The sequence below is a fragment of the Erpetoichthys calabaricus genome, chromosome 3, assembly GCF_900747795.2.
Source record: "Erpetoichthys calabaricus chromosome 3, fErpCal1.3, whole genome shotgun sequence".
Lineage (NCBI taxonomy): Eukaryota > Metazoa > Chordata > Cladistia > Polypteriformes > Polypteridae > Erpetoichthys > Erpetoichthys calabaricus.
The window spans coordinates 50608620-50626057 of NC_041396.2; the positions used below are offsets into that span (position 1 = coordinate 50608620).

The 17438-nt window shown below is 38.8% G+C and overlaps 2 protein-coding genes across 2 annotated transcripts in view; one reads left to right on the forward strand and one right to left on the reverse strand.

Moving 5' to 3' along the window:
- Positions 1-1211, forward strand: part of LOC114649284 (meprin A subunit alpha-like) — a 46267-nt gene extending 45056 nt beyond the window's left edge. The window contains exon 13 of the mRNA XM_051925638.1: positions 1095-1211. Coding sequence (XP_051781598.1) covers positions 1095-1171 — 77 coding nt within the window. The 3' untranslated portion in view covers positions 1172-1211. The remainder of the gene's footprint in view (positions 1-1094) is intronic.
- LOC114648027 (adhesion G protein-coupled receptor F5-like) overlaps positions 1-17438 on the reverse strand; it is a 395766-nt gene that overhangs the window by 55681 nt on the left and 322647 nt on the right. The gene's annotated exons all lie outside the window — the stretch shown is intronic.

Below are 17438 nucleotides of genomic sequence, written 5' to 3' on the forward strand. Positions count from 1 at the left end.
AGAGGAACCTGTTGCCAGTTGTAAAGCGTGGTGGTGAAAATGTTATGGTTTAGGGCTATTTTGCTGCATCCACGCTTGGAGAGCTCACCATCACAGAATCCACTTTGAATTCTTCATTGTACCAGAGACTGCTTGAGGATAATGTGAGTCCATCTGTCAGAAAATTGAAGCTCATCCGAAAGTAGACCCAGCAACATGACAATAACCCTAAACATACCAGTAAATCCAGCATTGAATGGCTGAAAAGAAAGAAATAGCGGGTTCTGGAGTGGCCACTTTAATGCTTGGATCTGAATCTGAATCCCATTGAGAGGGGTTGTGGCAACATGGGTGACCCCGTTTTTTGTCTTAGTTGAAAATATTAAATGAATCATTTTGAAAAAGATTCACCTCAGCAATGACATCATAGTGCCTCTTCCTATAGCCAAAGGATATCACAGAGGTCCGTTCCAATAGGAAGCTAAGTCCTGAATGATGGGCACTTGATGGATCACATGGCTGTTATAATGCAGGTAGCACAACTGGCAGAGTTTCCTGGCTCATTGTCGACACTCAGCACTATTTTAATTTAAGGGTAAAATTCATAGATTTGAAGTCATTAAAGCAACCTCTTTTAATTTCTGGTAAAAATGTGCCTCTCTTTTCTTCTGCTACAAGTTCTGCTGAACAACTTATAACTCTGCTGTTTCTCTCCATGAACAAGACAACTCCTCAGTTTATTACTCCATTATCTTTAATGTAAAAGCCAACATTCCTCTTTTCTCTCTCCTAAAGAAGGCCTGTCTGCTCTCTGTTTACATGAAGTTCCAGCAGCAGACCTACAGGTTCACACTTGTTATATGTTACATAAAAGAACATTTTGACTAAATTATCAAAATTACCATAATACTTAGAAAAGCAGATGCTGAAAAAAATAATTTTTGAGATGTCTCAATAATTGATCAGTAAACTGGTGAATTCATATTGGCAGCTGATTGATCAGAGCATCCATACTTGTTACTTTTTGGTATTACCTATAAGTACATAGTTTTAAATGTGAAGCTCTAGAGTTATTTGATTCACATTTCTTTAAATTGCTTGTGTCTTTTTGAAAGATCTGACACCTCTTATAAAAACTGAAGTTACACTCTCAGGATTAAACCCAGAAAATGAACTTCACAACAAAGTTTAAAAAACATGTGGAACAGGTAAGAATGTATTTCTGATATGTATATGTAATATTGTAGGAGGGTGGCATGCTAATGCAGTGGCAATGTGTTTTCTCATCTCTCTTTAGTCTTGAGTTAGATTTTTCAGTCACCTGTTTGAATCTGCAATATTCTTCCTATATTTGTTTGGTCTTTCTCTAGCTCTTCAGGTATCCTCTCACATTCCAAAGACATTTACCATATCATACAATTTATAAATCTTGCTTAATCCTGAGCAGGATCCACGGGACCAAAGACATCCACATGAGATTATCTGGTGACTCAAAATTGTCAAGTTTGAGTGATTGCAGTGTGATGGACCATCACCGAACTCAGGGTTGATTCCTACCCACCATGTGCCCAGTGCTTCTGGGATTGGCTCTGGCTTTGGCTGTTTCTCTTCCTTTTCAGCCCACTGACCCACAGGGAGCCTGGCAGAGAGATTGGTTAACTTCTGATCCACAAAGAGAAAGAGGTTGTCAATTCCTAGCTTCCCAAACAGAGAACAGCTCATCAGCTTTTAATTTCAGAGAACAAATTTCTGAGGTTTTCCGTAATTTTCAAGAGTGAAAGCAGAGCTGTCATGAGAATTCCTTTGGAGTTCCCTTGAGAGAGCTATCTTAGAGAGCTAGAGAGTATCCCAAGAATCTTCAGGATGGTGCAGAGAGTTTTAAGGGAATTTATAACTCAAGTCATTTCCAGTTACAAAATCAGGTTCTCCCCATTCCCCATAAGCAAGTTCTTTTGTCTATCAGAGTTGTCATTCCTTGAATTATAGGTCTATTTTCATTCTTTATGGCTCAAGAAGTCTGTAGATAGGTCTCTTCAAAGATGTTAGTTCAACTCTGATTTACACCTTTGTTATCAGAGGCTGGTATAAGCTGGAGTTCAGTCACTTAGTTTAGAATACAAGTGGGGTTTTGTGCAGATGGATGTCTGTTAAATCTGCTGCTTTAACTGGCCTGATGTGCCACCAGACTTTGTCCTACACTAGCTCCAGGTTCACTTACTACTCAGAGAGATAGGAATACATATTTTGCCTTCTTGTGTGAGTTTTTATTGCTCAAGTTTAGTTTCAGTGCAACACAGCAACAAAATATTTGCATTATATTATATGAGAGTAAGTCAACAATTATCCCCACTTTAATTCCCTAAAAAGCAGATCATTACTCTCTGTTCTTTGGTGCACATATTTACTCCTAGTAAACAACAAGAGAAACTGACTGATTAAGGTTGAGACTTTACACAGTTTTTCCTCGTGTGTGTGCAGGAAAAGCTATACTGCCAAACCAAAAAAATTACCAGAAAAGTGAAGATGATTATTGTCTCTCCCTGATATATATAAATGGCAGGTGTTTTTTGATTATCATGCAATGCCATCCATCAATCCCTTTTTAAACTTACTTAATCCATTTTGGGGTAACAGGGAAATGGAGTGTTCCAGTGACATGCAATGGAAAGCTGGAATCAATACTTGGGTCTTATTCCAGAATGTACAGCTTATTCCTTCCAGGTCAATTACGAATCACCACTTAACTTTACACACACATGTGTAGGATTTTAGGGAAGTAACTAAATACAGGGTTACAATATCAAAAGCAGAATGAGCAAACAACACACAGCTAGTGTCTAGGCCAGGTCCTGTCTCATGAGTATATGAGCCAGCAGCTCAAAGCTCTGTGGCACCCTGCCATCCTGGTCAGATAATTGTTGTTTTTTTTTTTGTTTTTTTTTTTTTTTACAAATATGCAAATTCAAGAATTATGTGAATATTCTGATGTAAGTCGGAGTTTAATATATTCTGTGTAATCTGTAATTTTTTTGTTGCTTTTTCAGAAGAATTATCTCCATTTCTGCCATTAATTCATTATTATTTCCATGATGTTGCAGAATCCAAAACACAGCCATATTCAAGAGAACAGTTGTTTTGCAAGTAACTCTGATGAGGATATGATATTGAATGATATATTGAGACAGGATATGACCTTTTATGTATCTTGCATTAACGTGATTTCATTAAATTGTATGCATTTCCATTGAGATCAAATCCAGTTGTCTTATTTCAAAAGGATATTAAAGTCTTTGTTTTCTTCACAGGCATGATGATACCCAATTTATGCTTGAAACTCTGACACTGAAATATGGTGCCAGCTAGTTACTGTATTTTAGCTCATGATACACTTCATTGCAATTTTCTAAAAAAAGCATATTATTTACACACATTGTTTTCATTTATCCAGCTCTTAATTTTGTATTTTATTAACTGAACCCGGCTGTGCCTCCACTCTCAAGGGTTGCATGCAAGTCAGTCAACCCAAGGCTTAGGGGTACAACCTAGGTAAACCCTGTTTTATGGCCCAACTATGCAAACAAAAGAACACTATGAGGGATCAAAATGTTAGCTATTGTCTTAAAGCAAAATAGAAACTTTGAAGATGTCCTCTAAGTGCATGTTTTGAAAGCATGTCAACTATTATATTTGCTTTAACACCAGATCTTCACACTATGCTCAGGGTTTACCCAAAAATATGCTGTTGATATCCCACATAAAATAATTAATCTTATGATGCTGTGAGATATGGACAGCCATTCATCCCGGCCAATACCCCCAGGCCGCTAGATGGTGCCCTCCTTGCAGCATGGAGGTGCCCCGAATGTCAGCAGGGAATTATGGACAACGGAGTTTTTATGCACAGCCCTGCTGGCTACCATGGGGGCCGCCAGGAGTCGCTGCAGGGAGACACAATGTCATGTATGTTCCCTATAACCCGGAAGTATGTCTTAGTCACAGCAACAGAGGGAATGACGTACTTCTGGGATGAAGAAAAGAAGTTTTTCCTGACCCGGAAGTGATAGAAAGTCACATGGACTGAGGGACAGAAGCACTTCCGGGTCATGGACTATAAAAAGATTATGGGAAGCCCCAGAAAACTGAGCTGAGCTGGGTGAAAAGGTGGCAACGTGTCTGGGAGTGGAGGATTGATTAGTGTTTGATTATTGTTATTGTGTATGAGTATTGTGGAGAGGAGGGTGTTTTGTGTACTTATTTATTATAATAAAGTCACGTATTGGACTTTTGTCTGGTGTCTGATCAGAGGGTTCAAGGGAGCGATAGCGCCCCCTATCTGTCACAATGCCCATTCAGCACGTAGCATCACACTGAATTTTGAACAACCACTATAGGAGACTAGTGAATGTGATTGAACTTAAACATAACTTTCTTCACAAAGATGGACAGCTTGGCTAAATAGACAAAACAATTGATTTAAAGTTTTATCATTCTGTCTTTTTAGTTCTCTATAACCCAACACTATTGAGCACATGACAGGAACCAATCATAGACACGATTCTATTCCATTTAAAAGACACATATGTGTACACTTGCAGTTCATTCACATAAGATGAGTGTAAAGTCACTGTTTAAACTGGGATGTAGAAGGATAGCAAGAAGACCTGAAGAAAGAAAATATCTGCAGACAGACAGTGACCAGGCCTGAATTCTGGTGTGCTGGGACAATGATGCTATGGAATTAACCCGTTTTTGGACTTCCCAGCTGACTAATGCTATGGATGTTGGGACCTAGCTGTCCCATTGAAATTCAATATTTCAATTTACCATTTCATGAAAGTAATTAAACTTATTGTTAACATTATGAGATGAACTGCAGGGTCTTTTCATTTATAAAATCAAATAATTAACGCTTACTGATTTTTTAAAATGTTTGCATCTCTTACTTTAAAGATATGTTAATTTCAAGTTCAGTCTCAATTTATTTTCACAAAATGGAGTATCTGAATTTGTCACCAAACCAAGGCAATCAACTTGATACCTTAATAGCTTAATAGCTTCTGGATTGACTGTTCATAAACAGGCTTATAGGGAACATAAGAGGGCGTATGCAGAAGCTTTGAAGGCTGCATGGTCCAGGTTCTATTCCACTATTATTAGTAAGAGTGCTAGGAATCCCAAAAAACTTTTCTCAACTATAAATCACCTTCTAAAACCACCTTCATTTTTTTACTCTGAGATTACCAATGAGAGGTGCAACATGCATATCAATTTTTTCAAACAAAAGGTTGATAACATTTGCTTGCATCTCTCCACCATGGACAACATGCATTTTCCAACTGTCGAATCATTGTCTGAGATTGTCCAGCCCCTTTGCTCTTTCTCTGTTAACACATGGGAAGAGGTGGAGGACGTTATTAGGAAAATTAAATCGTCTACTAGTTCCCTGGACCCTTTCCCTTCAGCTCTGCTGAAGGCCAACATCTCTGCTGTCTCTCCACTTATCACTAGGATTATAAATCATTCTCGTTTGACTGGTCATATTCCTTCTGTATTAAAAACTGCTGTCATCAGACCTCTATTGAAAAAATCCACCCTTGATCCTGAAGTTCTCTCTAACTATAGGCCCATCTCCAATCTTCCATTTCTTTCTAAAGTTCATGAGAAAATAGTTGCAGCTCAACTTCATGATCACCTCAAACTGAATAACTTGTTTGAGAAGTTTCAGTCTGGTTTTTGCCCTGGCCATAGTACTGAAACAGCCCTGGTCAGGGTTACTAATGACCTTCTAATGACAGCAGATACTGGTTCTCCTTCTCTACTTATTCTTCTTGATCTGACAGCTGCTTTTGACACGATAGACCATAACATTCTCCTTCATCGCCTGCAATACATTATTGGACTTTCTGGAAATGTTCATAACTGGTTTACATCGTACCTGACTGGTAGAACTGAGTATGTTGCTTTGGGTAGCGCAAAATCCTATACCCACAATGTTACCTGTGGTGTCCCACAGGGCTCTGTTTTGGGCCCTATTCTCTTCAACATCTATATGCTTCCCCTTGGAACTGTCATTGGCAGACATGGTTTATCTTTCCATTGTTATACTGATGACACTCAGCTTTACCTCAGGACTACTTCCACCTCCTCTAATGCTCCTCTGCCAACATCTACATTGACTACCTGCTTGGAGGAGATAGAGGCATAGATAAGGTTTAACTTTCTTCAGTTGAACAAATCCAAAACAGAAGCCATCTTAGTTGGCACACCACATCATCTTCGTTCTTCTATCATTACTGGTATTACTTTCTCTGGTCAAAACATTCCTCTTTCTATATCTGTCACTAATTTGGGTATTAAAATGGATTCTCAACTCACTTTTGACACCCATATTAAATATCTTTGTAAATCTTCTTTTTATCATCTCAAGAACATTGCTAAACTCCGCCCTATACTTACCCTGGCGGATGCAGAGAGGCTTGTTCATGCCTTTGTCTCCTCCAGGTTGGATTATTGTAATCCGCTTTTTATCAGGATTCCTGGTAAGAGTATCCAGAGACTCCAGTATATTCAAAACTGTGCTGCCAGAATTCTGATGAGGGTGCGAAAGTATGACCACATCACTCCTATTTTGAAAGCCTTTCATTGGCTCCCTGTTTCACTTAGAATAGAGTATAAGGTTTCCCTCCTTACTCATCAGTGTATTTATGGGCATGCCCCCCATTATTTACAGGAACTCCTTACCCGTCATACTTCTTCACGTACCCTCCGCTCCATACACATTAACACTTCAAGTTCCCAGAACTAAGCTCAGCAGCATGGGTGACAGGGCCTTATCTTCTGTGGCACCGAGACTGTGGAACGCCCTCCCGGATTACCTGAGAGCCCCACAATCAATTGATGTTTTTAAACAAGATTTAAAAACTTATATTTTTAGAAAGATATTTTATTATTGAAGTATTTTATAGATCTTTTTTTTATTACTTTATTTTACTCTGTAGCACTTTGAGATTGTTTATATAAAGTGCAGTATAAATAAAATGTATTATTATTATTATTATTATTATTATTATTATTATTATTATTATTATTATTATTATTATTATTATGTATTATTTACCTGACTTCATAAGTCACGGACTTAGACTTTGCTTTACTAGAAGGAAACATGTAAAGAGCACAATCCCAAACTTTAACAACAGCCAAATTAACTAAAGATGTAAATCTCAAAGCCAACATCAAAAAGACAGAAGCATACACCAATCAATAGTCAATTCCAACGTTGGACTTGGAGGACTACAAATATTGTGGCTGGATAACTTTAAAAACAGGATCAATGGTAGCATTGAATGAGTCAGATAGCAGAATATGGAAAGGGCAAGCCTGGACTGCATTCTAGCAAATGGAAAACATTCTGCTCTTTAATTGTCTCAACCAACATCAAGAAACATCTTCAAAGCAGCAGGCCTATCCATACTTCCTTATGGAGCTGCCCAACACCAGGCGCTTGGATAGAGTAACAACTGACACAATGTATGAAAGACTGCAAGCTGAATCTTTGGCTTAAATAATGCAACAAAGGCAACTCAGATTCATCAGACACTGCCTCAAGAAACCAACAACTGAGCTTATTAACCAATATGCTCTCTACAAGCTACCTGAGAGCTGTGAAAAGAGCCCCCATTTGTCATATAACAGCTACATCAGTAAACTAGTACATAAAAATGTGCCACCAATGGTCAACAAGATAAGGGAAGCAGCTACCAGTTGAGAAAATTGGAAAAAGATTGCGAACATTTGCAAACCAAACGTTTTTGTACTTGAGTTATGATGATGACTATATCACATATACTGAGTACAATGAAATTCTTAATTGCATGTCATAAGGGACATGTATTCTCTTGAGTCATGATCAGCAATTATTATTAGTCAAATACAGACCTTAAATCAGAATTCTAATATGAAGCCTTCTTCAAGTTCAACAGATGTAAAGTGATATCAACATAATCATAAATATTTACCTTTTTATGTTAACACTAACTGACTACCCATCTAAGAGGGGTTGAAATCTAAGTAAGAGGTGAGAGTGAGAGTGGGTTAGGGTGGTCAAACCTGTTAAAGAAGTTGTTCATTTGGTTTGCTCTCTTCATGTCTCTCTCGATGGTGGCACCCTGCTTCGAGCTGCAGCCAGTGATGATCTTCATCCCATCCCACACTTCCTTCATGCTGTTATTCTGCAACTTCTGCTCCAGCTTTCTTCTGTACTGGTCCTTCGCCACCCTGAGCTGGACTTGGAGTTCCTTTTGCACGCGCTTGAGCTCATGCTGATCACCGCCTTTAAAAGCCCTTTTCTTTTGGTTCAAAAGGCCCTTGATGTCACTTGTAATCCATGGCTTGTTGTTAGCATAGCAGCGTACAGTTCTTACTGGAACTACAATGTCCATACAGAAGTTGATGTAGTCGGTAGTCAGTAGTCATTTTATGAAATGACAGAGACATAGCAACTGGACTGACACACAGACAGACACATAGACACTTATCCTTTTGTTAAGGTACATTATCCCAATGCAAGGTAACATTTATACACTAACAGATAACATTCCCAGGTTGGTTTAAACCGTACCTTAAGCACTTTGGATCAAGTATTTACCCAGCCACATTGCTCATTTTTTTGTCACCTGTATTAGACACAATGAAGTAAACAAAATCAAATTTCTATATATACAGTATAGATGTGGCATTGTGTTACTTTGGTTGCTCTGCTGCCTCATACATCCGGGAAACTCATTTCAAATCCCAGCCCCCACACTATCTCTTAAGTGTGCACTCCATACTCCATTTCCCCCAGTGGTAGACAGATCGCACTTTATTTGTCCAAAGGGAAAATGTGGCTTTTACAGAAGCTCAAAAAGTATAGAAATATAACAAATATTAACAAAAACCCTCAAACACACAAAAGAATTACAATTACAATAAAATAAAAAACTTTTTGACTTAACTAAGGATAAAAAGAACAGCCACGTCACAGTGCGACATTATAAAGGCGTATTGTCGTTGGAATAAATAAGCCCCAGTAGTGTTTCTTAACATACTTTGTTGGCTAAAAGTACTCAATGCTACTATATCAGACAAAGGAGCTGCAGTATTGTTCATAATGGCTGTCAGTTTTTTCTTCATTCTCTACACTGGTTCTACCTCCAGTTGGTTGAGAGTGTGTTCTATAACTGAGCCTGACTTCTTGTATTGATAAGGAAATTAACTTTAATAAACCTGCTTTATACAGTAGCTCCCCATGTGTACAGCCTTATCTACAGGTGGACAGCTCCTTTAAATAAAGAGACTTACTAGCTCAGCATAAGCAGACCAAATGGTTAAGCTACACTTGTGACAATCACCAAAGCAGGTTCCTGCTTACCATGCTGTTTTTCATTGGTGGCCTTCCTCCTCAGCTGCTAACCCCTGTGGGAATATGGTAATCACCCACACCAGGTGCTCTTATCACTATACCTTAAAGATATTATCATTGAAATTCCTATGTTTGTTATTTTGGTTCATCTACACCATAGTTACTGTTAACTGTGTTTTTTGTATGACCGTTAGCTATATCTCATTTATGGTGCTCCATGTCTACAGCATTACCTGCATGTGGACAGCTGTACTAAGCAAAGAGACTTACTAGCTTTGCACATGCACAACAAATGGTTGTCTATACACACCAGCTGTTCTTAAACAGTATACCTTGATCCAATCAAATATAATAAAATCAATTTTATTATACAGCAAAATGAATACAAACACAGTAAAACCAATGACAGCAAAAGTAGGAAATATACTTAAGGTACATTTAATCTTAAAGTCTTAGAAAATACAAGTGATGGAAGCAGTGTCAGTACTAGGTTATTTTGCGCCCAAGGCCAAGATTATTAGTGTGCCAACTGACTGTTTGGTAGCTAACCTGTGTGACTGGGCTTTTCCCTTTTTTATGATCTGCATCCTAGGCGAATGCCTAATATGCCTTAATGGTGGCACCATCCCTGGATGGAAGATGGGTCTTTCCAAGCCTAGATGCAAAGCTGCTTCAAATTGCTGTTCTGCAGATATCTTCACAATTTCCTTGGGAATTCAGATGTCTTGTCCTTGTGGGTTCATTATTTTGTTGTTCCCTTCTTTTTTCTCCTTGCCTGCATGCAGCATGCATACCAAACTTCAAGGCCTCAGTTCAAACGCAATTAGAAAGGATTAGATAAATAATCTGTTTTGTTTTTCCATTGTGGCCTCAATCAAGATTGAAACCAGAAACTAACTGAAGACTTGGGGCTTGGAGTCCATCCTAATAATCTGCTGCTCATCCATCCTGGGACTGAACTCCTGGTGTCTTGGAGGCAAGCTTAAGCTTCTCACTAACTTTGCAGCATGAATGAATGTTAAGTATGAAAACAGAAATTGCAATAGGTTGGAAGCATGCATATCTCTCTATTCTAAAAAAAAATCTTGGAAGACTTGGAAGGAGACGATACATGATCTTCTCGGAATACAATATGACGTCCCGCGAGACAAGGCAGTGAGACAAAAGGATAGCTTCTGTACAGGCTTTTAAATGATCAACGTGTAGTGCGACAAACAGAACACGCAGCAAGGCAGCAGCAGCAGAAAGACAGCAGATGATCAGACCACATCTCCCCAGCGTGCATTCAACCCGCCCCCCCCCCCCCCCCTTGACAACACGAGCAGCAGAGACACGAAGTGGCTGGAATGTAACACGCCTGGGGGATGCGGTGGGGTGGGCGAGCGAAGTGATAACCCTGTAGTTATTATTATAGTTTTACAGAAAATAAGGAAATTAATAAGTAAGTAATGTGTATTTGCTCCCACCACAGATATGGAGCTAACTACTCTTTGTTGCTGAAGAAAACTGATCTATACTTATTTTTTTGTGAAAACTGTTCTTGTTGGAATTTAGAGGCAATAATAACAGATCTTTTCTAAAGTCTAATTTTGAACATCTCATTTTTGTTGTTGAATGAATGCATATTCTGTACTTTTTCTGTCTGTCTATGACTCTAAAATATATCACGACTTTAATAAATGAGAATAAGAGAAAGCTATGTTAGTTTTATTTTTTTCTTCTTTCTTCCTATGGGCCCTGACAAAATTAAATGACATACTTGTATGTGCGGGTCTTGAGGTTGAAAAGGTTTGTTCTTGACTATCCCGGGGTTAGACTATGATACCCATAACTGTGAATTGCACATCTTGATTTGCAGATTTTGGAATATATTATACAAATCCATGATGAGAGAAGGTCAGCTGTATGTTCAGTGCAAAACTTAAGATAGTTGAAGTTTATTTGTGCTTTGATCAAATAATAAAATACACTGTCACAAACTCCACTCTGAGTCATAACAAGGTTTGGGGCAGCCACCCATATATTTGGTATCTTGGCTGCAAAGTTGCAAAAGTATCAACAACACTGATGTGCACAAAACCGAGTCCAAACAGAACTGAGGGAATAGGGAAAAAGGTGGAGGCAGGAATTGAGGTCAAAGGGGTCCAGCTCATAAGGGTCTTCAACCATAGGCTCGTGCCTGGACGTGACATCATAGGGGCCGGAGCCGGCAAGGTCTTCTTCCATAGGCTTGGACCCGGAAGTGACGTCAATAGAGCCAGGTGGGATCTCCCGTTAATGGTCTACAGACAAGGAAGAAAAAGAGTCAGTGCACTCTGCCACATCCCGGTCTGATTCGGAATTGCCTTTATTCAAGCCCTTTAGCTGCCTCCCACGCGCACTTGTGTGACAACACATTAAAGATGGCTGTGTTCTTTTGGTATTTCTTCCATAGTGAACAACTGGTTGTGTGCAAAATGGAATTTTTGGAAGAATAAATAAATTCTCCTCCCACAGTCCTAAGACATGCAGGTTAGATGCCTTGGCGATTCTAAATTGTGTGCTTAGTGTGTGGGTGTATGTGTCTGTGTTTCCTGCGGTGGGCTGGCTCCCTGCCCGGGGTTTGTTGCCTGCCTTGTGCCCTGTGTTGGCTGGGATTGGCTCCAGCACACCCCCATGACCCTGTAGTTAGGATATAGTGGGTTGGATAATGGATGGATGGATGGATAAATGAATTCTTGTGTACAATAAAAGGCTAACTGTCCTGCCATTGAACCACTGTGAAGTTTCATGAAAGCCAAGGATTTATGACACCTATGCTAACTTTGTACACAAGCAAATCTTTGCCAATCACTTTTACATGGAATATCTATGCTGTAAATGCATTTTTAAATTCTAAAGTTCACATTCCAACTGTTATTAATTAACATAAATAAAACCTGTTTGAAAGAGGCATTGTTTAGTACAGTAATTGATATTTATGGCTTAATTAGTTCCCTTTTGCTAAGAACATGAAGTTTGTCTTTATTTAAAGTTCATTATCAGCTCTTTTAACATAATAATGCAAGAGATGTAACAATTTCCATTCATTTTTAATTATCTGATGTTTAAATTTAAATTTACAGAAGAGGTCAACATAATTGAGTGAACATCAGTCTGAAGGGAGTGTTTAAGAACAACATTTCTAGGACAAGGTTATAGATGAAGAGCTCTAAACCAAAAAAAAGCAACACAAAACGAGTTACTCCTATCTTGGTTATGTAGAAACCTAGCACAAACACCATTATCAGATATTCACAAAACAGGAGAGTCTTCAAACACGTCTTAAATGCAGGAGACTGCCCAGCAGGTATGTACTGATAAGCCACCAACCACTCCAGTCTTCCAAAACGGGGTTCCATTTTCTGTGCGATTTTGAAGGGATGCACCAATCAAACCAACTCATCAACATCTGCCAGCAAGTATTTCATTCAGGATTACATTCACCCAGCCAATTCCACTATGTACTTTCCTCCTCGGAAAGGGGCTTTTTCATTTGGCTCATTAATTCTTTTAATTTTTCTTTAATAAAAAATGTTTCTACCCTTAGCTACATAAACTATAATTGTTGCAATTACCATATCCACACCACACTTTTCAAACAACTCAGAAATGATTACTTTGATTCAGAACAGGATGGCTTCCTTATAAATAAGCACTTTTTATCAGAACATAGGACTACTAGAACTAAGTCAATTACCAGTTACGCCTTTATTAACTGTCTCTAAGAAGGCCAAATACATAAATAATGGTTAAAGTTTCCTTTTCTATAACTTGATGGTGAATTGAGGTGACTCTCTTCTCAACATGGGCAAACTTCAGTTAGATGTTTTTAAATTGCTGCTTTTTCAAACCGTGAAGTAATGGTTCAGTTCCCAAGGTCATGTTTGTTTCTTGCAGTAATGCCTGTCACTATACCTGACTTGTGGTTTGCTATTTATGTTCTGAAATAACACATTTGTTCCATGTGGCTTCTTAAACTAGCTATGTGGGTCATTTTGTCATTAGGTACTTAATTATAAACACCCCCTACCCACGCATATCTGGCACGAGGGATGCATCTGGGAGTTCTTTTCAGAGGCGACATTATGTACTACGTGAGTCACTGAGTGCCTTTACAAAAACTGGGATAATGTGAGTAAACCGGTTATGGCAGAAACCTGGTTTCTTAAAAACCTCAGTTTACATGTGCAAGTACACTCTGGGAGTTCCCTTTTGACAAAATGCTCCAACATTATTAAACTGCACAAAAAAGAGTTGAATGTCATCATTGGCCGACGTGAATCCAAAAGCGAGTATTAAGCCTGTGAAAATGTTCTGGTATCTTATAAATATGCTTATTCCTTCATGTGCTGTGAAGATCCATCTCCTTTTTACATCTTCTACCTGAATCACTTGAGGATTCTTGATATGAGCACTGGCCACTAAGTCACCCAATCACACTGTTTCAACATACAGGTATCTGTAGCAAATAATTGGACTGAAACTAAACTGACACACTATTTATAGTCTTCTGTCACCGAATTTCACGCAGCACACCCTTTAATGCTTGGCTGTGTAATCAAGTCCTGCAAAGGAGCATCGGTACATTTGCTTTTTGCCTTACACTCAGCACTGCCGGCATAATAATAACAGAGTTATTTTTATTTCAATAAAAGAAGTACAGTATTTGTTTAGTACACTCATTTCTTTAAAAAGTAATTGGGCTGTGTAACACATGTTCGTTTTTACGTGTTACCCTACTGCTTCTGAGATTGTGCTGCTGAGCTTAGCACTGTACGTTCAGCTCATCAACATAAATGTAGCGATTTTTAGTCATAATCAGACAGATTATTTCAACCCCAGGAGAAGGAATAAAGTGATCACTCAGGCATTTGCCTCAGGAAATATATTTTGTGGATGCTTTCACCTGTGGCTGATAAAAAAATGTGCAAAGCTAACACATGAGCAGGCAAACACAGTGTAACGGACATGAGCGCACTACAAAATCTGGTTCCTGGTTAACGATTTAAATGGTTAAATAAGTGGGGTACTCGTGGATAAATCTACATGTGTTATCCCGATTTCTCAGAGATCAATAACACGGTTTCTCTAACGGAAATAAGGTTTTACATGACATTTTAGAATCCAGGTTTCTGTGAATGAGAAGGTTATTACACATCAATTGGATTACTCTTATATGGCCACTTTACTTAGACCAGTTGGCCAAAGTTATCTCTGCCAAGACTACAATAACCAATGTGGCACTCTGGTTTGAAGGTAGACTGTTTGGTGCATTTGTTTTCATATTAATTAATTGTTGGAGGGAATGATGCTGATCACAATAATATTTTGTCATCATTTAACTCAATGGGAATCCCAGTCAATTTTACTGAATCAGCCCGCAATCTAGGAGTTATCTTTGACTCTAGCATGTCATTTAAAGCGCATATTACAAAGTTGTCCAAAACATGTTTCTTCCATCTTAAAAATGTTAGGAAATTAAGGCGCTTTTTAAATAAACAGGATTCTGAGAAACTAATTCATGCATTTATCTCTAGTAGGATTGACTACTGCAATGCGGTGTTCACTGGATGTTCAAACTGTTCTTTATACAGCCTCCAGTTAATCCAAAATGCGGCTGCGAGAATTATTACAAGAACAAGAAAATACGAACACATAACTCCAGTTCTTAAATCCTTACACTGGCTCCCGGTTAAGTTCAGGGCAGATTTCAAAATCCTGCTTTTAACATATAAATCATTAAATGGTCGAGGTCCGGCTTACTTGTCTGAACTTATCATGACTTACAAACCAGAGCGCACATTAAGATCTCAAGATGCCGGTCTGCTTATGATTCCAAGGATTAATAAAATAACAGTGGGGGTCGAGCTTTTAGTTACAGGGCCCCTAAACTGTGGAATGGTCTGCCTGCTACTATAAGAGATGCCCCTTCGGTCTCAGCTTTTAAATCCCGGCTGAAGACTCACTACTTCAGTTTAGCATATCCTGACTAGAGCTGCTGATTAACTGTACAGACTGCATCTCTGTTGTTAGTCATTAGCACTTAAACATAAGTAACATGACAGTTATAATTGTATACTAACCCTCACTTATTCTGTTTTTCTTCTCGGTACTCAAATGTGGCACTTGGTGCCACGGCCCACCTGCCAAGTTGTTTTGCCTGCCTAAGGAAAAGTCATCCCAGATTGAGGATCGCAGGAATCGTGAGAGAGAGGGGTCCTTTCATCGGATTGGCTGGCCCAGCACTGTTTCAGCTGTGGAATGGCCAAATGGGGGAGGCAGCTTGAAGGATGAGGTCTCCAGGACTCTATACAAATACAAATCTTATTATGGGATATATCATCTACTGTTAAATTCTGCTCTGTACTTCTAAAATTTATATATTTTTTATTTTTTTTTATTTCTTACTATATTGAGAAATTGTTCTGTGTACTGTACTGTATTGTATTGACCCCCTTCTTTTGACACCCACTGCACGCCCAATCTACCTGGAAAGGGGTCTCTCTCTGAACTGCCTTTCCCAAGGTTTCTTCCATTTTTCCCTACTAGGTTTTTTTGGGAGTTTTTCCTTGTCTTCTTAGAGAGTCAAGGCTGGGGGGCTGTCAAGAGGCAGGGCCTGTTAAAGCCCATTGCGGCACTTCCTGTGTGATTTTGGGCTATACAAAAATAAACTGTATTGTATTGTATTGTATATTGTGATATGCTATGTTACTGGTATATTTATACTGATAAAGTATGTCCTAAAGAAAACGTTGCACTGTAACTTTTTAGTTAATTTAGAAAAAGAATGTGTGTGCCTGCTCTTTGTACCGTATAACAGGTCAGAACCAGAACTTGGGATCATCTGAAGTGATACATTAATTGCAGGTTAGGGGCTGCAGAAACAAAAATACTAATCGGTAGAAGGTTAGAGAACATACTGTAGGCTCTGCTTATTCAGGACTGGTCCAAATAAACCTTCTGAGGTACAAAGATAAGAGAAGGGAACTCAGTCAACCCTAGTTCATCCTAACGGTAATCGCAAGTAGAGCTGCAGGCTGCAGTTGTATCTCCACAACAGGCTGGTAGGTGTGACTTAGCACAGCAAGAGACAAAAAGTTGGCCTAATCAGGTCTACTTTGAAAGTCCAAAGGTCAGGTTAGGGTCACCTTTAGAAAATTTCATGTCAAAACTCACTCAAATGCTCCTAAAGTTCCAAAAATGTAAGAAATGTTGAAAATACAATTACATTAGTTGACATGAAGTCTAAAGAAGACTGAACACAAGGGTGTCTACATGAAAATGCAGACATCTTATCATCTTCGCTGATATTCTATATACTCATAATGAAAACATTTTTCTAGATGAATTAAAATTGTTAACAAGAAGCCATCCTGGCATAGTTTCATTCAGCGAGGTGTAGGTCTGCACTGCTTTAAGCAAAGTTATTGACTTCATTTCACTTTTCTGACTGAAGATCACTTAGAACATGAATTGAGCACAGCATCATTTTGATTTAAAGACAAGAATGAGGGAAACATTGTGTTGCTGGTGCTCATTTAGCTGAAGAGAAAAGCAAGGTAACATGGTGAGATATACCATGGCCACATACAATTCACTGAAAAATGAGAGCAGTGGTGCCACTGTCACATTGGGGCATTGTAGTGACAGCGTACATCAGGGAGTCCGGAAATAACAATAGAGATGGTGGAACAGGGCTGCCAGGTTGTTGCCAATGTTTGACAACTTCACAGGGGATAGACATTTACAGTCTGACATAGAGTTAATGTACGAGGACATTTTCTAGAACCCTATTGTGATGATGCGGGTTCTGCTCCACGCTCCCATCTTGCTTTTGGGAGCCCTTGAACCCGAAAACCGTCGGTAATGTCACTGATGAACTTGGCAGTGAGGCATAACAATGAAACAAGGGCATGGTGCAAAAATGCCAAGTGCTTTTATTAAAAACAGCAACAAAACAGTGTCCAAATAAATAAGTGCAGTGTCTCAAATATCCATAAATAAATAATCCATTAAAATTGAAACGTGGAGGTTA